The 6,812-nt window shown below is 16.8% G+C and overlaps 1 protein-coding gene across 1 annotated transcript; it reads left to right on the top strand.

The window, feature by feature from the left end:
• Positions 1-1,869: 1,869 nt before the first annotated feature.
• Positions 1,870-6,244, top strand: BO70DRAFT_302188 (uncharacterized protein; the record flags this gene model as incomplete). The annotated part of the gene is made up of 2 exons (XM_025539737.1): positions 1,870-1,946; positions 6,145-6,244. 2 exons carry the CDS (start codon positions 1,870-1,872, stop codon positions 6,242-6,244), a joined length of 177 nt encoding a protein of 58 aa, XP_025394520.1.
• Positions 6,245-6,812: the final 568 nt, after the last annotated feature.

Genomic DNA, 6,812 nt, shown 5'->3' on the forward strand with positions numbered 1-6,812 from the left:
TTAATCTGATCTTAATTATATAATTAAAAATTTTTTATATCTTAATCTGACCGCCAGGTTATGGCCAGGTTAAGGTTAAGGTATAACAGTCAGGTTAAGCCACTCTAGCTTAAAGAAGATAAACTAGAGCTTAGAGTTCTAATTAGTTATCTGATTAATTATTAGATAACTAATATTTAATAGATCTGGGTATCTATTCTTAAAAGAGTAATTTCAGCTCGTGATATTATTTTTAATAAAAATTTTAATTATAAATAATATACTGAATTCGGAAATCTATTAATAAAGCAAGAAATAATTAAATTAGTTAATTTTATTTAGTTAGAATAATCAGATATCTCTATTTCTGAAGAATCTAAAAAATTTAATATAGATAAGAATCTTTCTAATTCAGAAATATTAAAACAAATATCTAAATTTTTATTAAATAATTAATTAGAATAAGATCAGTTAGTAATCTCAGATTAGTTAATTATTAAATTAAGCTAATTAGTAGTCTCAGGCGATTAGTTAAATATCTTATAAAATAATAATATAATTATAGAGAATTTATTATCTTTATTATCTGATCTATCTTCTTTATTATCTCAGATTCTTATTAATAATTTAAATATTAATAAGCTGATTAATAAAACTGAATTCTTAGATATTAAATTAATTAGAGATCTGAAACAGACCCGCTCAGAATTATTAAATTCTAATTTTAAAAAAACTAGGCTCACTCTTTAAATTATTTAAATAATAATTAATTATATTAATAAAAGTAAAATTCTTTATATTAATTTCTTATTACTTTTATCTCTGTCTATTAACTGACAAGAAATAAGAAATCATATATTTTCAAGCTAATTTACTCAGACTATTAAAACTAAAATTAATTAATTAGAAGCTCTAAATACTTAGAATATATATTTAATTTATAAAATTAATAAAGCTGAAGTATTATTATTAAAATAGATATTTTTATATAAATTTAATAAAACTAATTATCTAACTGATTTTAAAATCTGAATTTATATTAGAAATAATTTATAGATATTTAATTAATTAGAAATATATGCTAGTATTCTTATGATCAGATTTATATAGATTTTTTTAACTCTAATTACTATATTTGATCTAAAAATCAACTAATTAAATATAATTACTGTCTTTCTTAATAATCTTATTAAGAAGAAAATCTATATAAATCTAATTTCTGGATTAGAAAATAAATAAATAGTTTTTCTATTATAAAAAGCTTTATATAGATTAAGATATTTATTATTTCTTTAATAAAATATCCTGAAACAGAGACTAATAGTTCTAGGGCTTAAGTCTATTTAGAAAAATTAATATATTTTTATTAATAAATTTATAATTTTAATAATTTTTATAAATAATATAATTTGTGTGTTTTATAAATTAAATTATCAAAAATTTAATAAATTCAAGTAAGAATTAATAATATTATTTAAATTCAAAGATCTTAAAGAGATTAATTTATTTCTTAATATTTAAATCTTATATAATTGTCTAAATAGAAAGTTATAGATTTAATAATTAAACTATATTAATAAGATTATTAATAAATTTAATTTAGAGTAAAGAAAAAGCTCTAAATCCCTACTTCTAAGTAAGAAATTAATAAAGAATCTATTCTATTAGATTACTGCTAATTAAATTTATAAATTTCAGCAGAAAATAAAATCAGCTCTATATTCTGTAGTTTAGACTAGGCCTGATATTATTAAATTATATTAGTTAATTTTAGAATATTTAATTAATCTAAGTCCTAAATATCTCAGGACTGTGGATTATTTAATCTTTTATTTAGAAGAAACAAAGGACTTGGCTATTAAATTTAGCTCTAGCTCTATTTTATTTTATATGGCCAGTGATGCTAGTTTTGCTGATAATCAAGATCGAGCTAGCTTAATGGGGTATATAGAGTGGCTAACAGCCAGGTCAGATCAGGTTAATTGGAATTTTTATATCTAACTGCTAGATTATGATTAGATTAAGAAAATTTTTATATCTGACCGCGGTATAGCTAAAAACCGGGTGATTAATTATTTTAATTATTCTTAATATTAAGATCTATCTGCTATATTTTTTTAAGCTCTAGTATAATTAAGATATATTCAGATTAAATAATTATTAATCTGACTATTTTTATTATTATCTAAAAATATATAAAAAGAAGCTTTTTAGATTAAAAAAATATAACTAAAAAAGAAATTAGTATCTTTTTTATTATTATTTATTAAAAATAATAAGAAAATTCTAGTTATATTAATAAAATTTAGCTTTTTATAAAATTATTATTCTTATAATAAAAAATATATATAAAAATATATAATTACTGCTCTGTTTTAGCTGTATATCTTAATTATATTATAAAATACTAGAAAAATTATATATTAATTATTAATTAAAATACTAGAAATAAATATATTATTTTTATTCTATTATTTCTTCTGAATCAGGCTATTCTTAGATTTATAAATAAGATATAGCTTAAAGAGCTATTAACAAAATTAAAAACTAGCAGGCAGTTAAGAAGATTATAAATAATTAGATTATTAAAATAAAATAAATTAAATAGATTAAATAAATCAAATAGATTAAACAGATTAAATAGATAGAATAAATAAATAAAATATACTAGATCTATATTATAATACTACAGCTCTTATAAAAAATTTTATAAAAGTTTTTTATAAATCTCTTTTATAAATATCTATTTTTTATTTTAATCTATTATATTTTAAGCAGCTCTGTTTAAAAAAAGAAACTATTCTATAATTTTAGATTTTAGATATAAATTTCTGCTTGCTAAATCTATTAAAATAAATAAAATATAGTAAGTATCTTAGCTGTATATTAAAATATAATAAATTATATTTATATAAAATTATATTTTAAAATAAAATAAACTATTTTTACAGAGTTTTCTGCTTCTATTTTTTTATATTTATTATTTATAAAATAGCTTTAGAATTATAAATTAATTATAATTATTTAATTTATTTTTAGAGAATATTATCAAGTTTTTTTCTTTTATTTCTCAGATCTTTATAAATTATAATAATACTTAAACTAAGATAAATTTCTTAAGTCAGATCTTTTCTTCTCTTCTAAATCTTAAGATTATATATATTATAAGAAATCAGAAGATTATTCTATATCCAGCTTTTTAAAAAAAGCTCTTTATTTTTTAGAATTAATAACAGAAGATAATCTTTTCTAAAGACTGTATATAAATTAAAAAACTATTATTTTACTTTAATTAAAAAAAATTATTAATAATATAAAACAGCTTTTAGAAAGATATATTATTTTTTAATAAAATCTCTTATATCTATTATATTATATATCTTTATATTTTATAATACTTAAAAATTAAAAACTTAGAAACTAGTTTTATAAACTATTATCTTTGCAAGAATTATAAAAAAAAATTATTATTAATTATATCTAAGTAAATAATTAGTCAGATACTGAATAAAGAGTTATTATAGATATTTATCTATTCTTTTAAAATAAATCTTTTTTAATTATTATTTTTTTCTAAATCTCTATAATTTATAATAAACAGGATTTTCAGAATTAAGTTTTATATTTTATAATTATTTATTATCTACTATTCTGAATTATTAAATATATTTAATTTAAATAAATAATTAATCTTACTGTTTTATCTTTCTACTGAAAATCAAGTTCTTCTAATTAAATATAGATTAAAGAATATTTTATAAAACTGTTTAAAAAAATATATATACAGCTGCTATTAAAATTTCTGAATATTAGATAAATATTAATTATAATAAACTATTAAATTAGCTCTGATCAGAAAATATTTCTTAATTTAATTAAATATTTTTTAATAAAAGATATAGACTATTATAAGATTTTACTAGACTTTTAATTAATATCTAAATCTTATATTAATAAGAATCTAGCTATAATTATTCTATTAGTCTTATATAAATATAATCTTATTTATTAATTATTAGATATAATAACTGATAATACTAGTAATAATAATATAATATTTAATATAATCTTAGCTAAACTTTAAACTTAACTTAATTAGAATACTTAGCTTTATAATATTTTAGTTAACTTTAATTTTTTAAAGATTATTTAAAGTCAGTATTATATTCTCTATCTTATTTATATAATTTAGTTTATAATTAATATTCTTCTATAGAAACTTTAGATTAAGATCTTGAATAATATTATTAAATATATATAAAAAAATAATAATAAAAGTCTTAAAATCTCTTTTAATATTTTAAGAATTTTTAAAAAAATATATTCTAGAAGTTATCTATAAAAAACTAATATAGAATCTTTTTTTATAAAAAATTTCTAAAAATCTTTTATCAGCTAGTTTATTATACTAATTCTTAATTATAAATTTAGAAAATTATATAATTTATAAATATAAGCTCTTAATATTATAAAAAGTTCTTATTTATTTAATAATTTAAATCTAACTTAATCTATTATCTTTTTCTTAATTATAAAATCTACTGAAACTTAATCTATTTTATAATTTATTAGATACTTAAACTTTATTAAGTAATTAAAAGTTTTATTTAGTATTGTAAGTATAATAATATTAATTATTTTTATTTTATTATAATAGAGTAAAAATAGATAGAATATCTTCTTAAGTTTTTATATTTTTTTTTTTTTATTTTCTATCTCTCTGAGAATAGTGGGCCTATTATTTATAAGATTTATAATATCTATAATAATCTCTTTAATTATCTAAATTATTTAATTAATAGACTAGAAAGAAAGCACATACTCTGAAAAAAGAAGATTCTTGAGAATTTATATAATATATATTAAAAGCTCTGAAAATATTATTATTATATTTATTAAATAGAAGACTATATCTATATAATTATAATTATTTTAGATTTAATATTAAAGCTCGAGAAATTTAAAAAAGATATATAATTAAATAAGAATATTAACTAATATTATAAATATTAAACTATTTTTAAAAAGATATTCTCTTTTTATTTTAATTAAAATTTAGTAATTAATATATTATTAATAATCTTCAGATTATTATTAGATCTGAATAAGATCTTTTATAATATTTTTAAATATCAGAGACCCTCATCCGCAGTTAAGATATATAAAAAACTTAAGATATATCTAGATATTAAAGATATATAACTTTTTAAGATATCTTTGATTAAATTAATATAATTTTAAATATTATAGAATATATTAATATTTTTATTTATTAAAAATCCTGCTGTGATTAGTTTTCTATTTTTTATTAAATAACTAGAGATTTTCTCTTAATTATAATTAATAATATTAGTATTAAATATTTTTTTAATAGTTCTTAAGATATCTGCTACTATCACCGGAGCTGTTTTAATTCTGATATAATTAAAGTAGTTATACTTTAAATATATATTAATTATTTTATTATAAGTAAGAAATATTAGAATATACTTAATAATCTTAATTCAGATTTAATTATCTTTATATTTAAGAAGTAAGAGAAGAATAAAATAATTATTATTTTTTATATTAATAAGAATAAGAATATAAATAATCTTAAAGATAATTCAGAGAATAAATTATTATTAAAATTAGAAGAACTAGTCTTATCTAAGTCTTTGATTATTATATATATTTAGATAAAGATAAAGACCTGGTCTTTATAATTTTTATATTATTATAATTATTATCTTAAATAATATAAAGAATAAATATTCTATATCTTTTTTTATTTTTTTTATATTAGATTCTATAAAAGTCTTTTTTAAAATATAATATATCTCTTAATATAATTAGTTAAGCAGATTAAATAGTAGACTATATCTAAAGAATATTATTATATCTATACTATAATTAAATATATATTATACTTTATATATTATTTATATAAGAAAAATATATATATTATAAATTAATCTGCGGTTATTAATCTATCTGCTATATCTGATTTTTTTGATTGATAAATATAAATAGTTATAATAATAATTATATCTTAATCTAATCTTAACTATATAGTTAAAAATTTTTTATATCTTAATCTAATCACTAGATTATGGCCAGGTTAAGATTAAGATATAACAGTCAGGTTAAGCCACTCTAGGGGTATATTATTTACTTATTCAATAGCCCTATTGATTGGCTAAGTAAGAAACAGCGTCATGTGACTCTTTTAACTACTGAAGCTGAATTATTAGTCCTAACTGCTGTAGCCAAGCAACTTCTTTAATAAAGAAGATTTTTTAAATAAATAGGATTTAATCCTAATCAATACTTCTTTATATTATATAATAATTATTAAACAGTCAAAATTCTTACTGATAAGAATTTCCTCTTTTGGACTAGTCTGAAATATATTAATATTATTAATTATTAGCTAAGGCAAGAAGCCCTGAATAAAATAATTAATATTTAATAAATATCTATTAATAAAATACAAGCAGATGGCCTGACTAAGTAGTTTCTTAGTCAGAAATATATTTAATTTATTAAATAGTTAAATATAATAATTTATTAAATTCTATTATTATTATTTTCTATTTTTAGCAATTTGTTTACTTTAGTTTTTTCTGATATTTTATCTTATTAAAACTGCGGGAATATATTAATAATATAGATAGACTGACCAGTTCACTGCCTAAGACTCGCCAGTTAACTATCTAAGACTTACCAGTTTGCTGTCTAAGACTTACTAATTTGCAGTCTCAGACTAGTTAACTGTCTTAGACTATTAGTTAATAGATTAATAATTTTAAGTTTTGTTTATCCTGCAGCAGAGCAAGAGATCTTATTTTTAT

This window comes from Aspergillus heteromorphus, assembly GCF_003184545.1.
Source record: "Aspergillus heteromorphus CBS 117.55 chromosome Unknown BO70scaffold_51, whole genome shotgun sequence".
NCBI lineage: Eukaryota > Fungi > Ascomycota > Eurotiomycetes > Eurotiales > Aspergillaceae > Aspergillus > Aspergillus heteromorphus.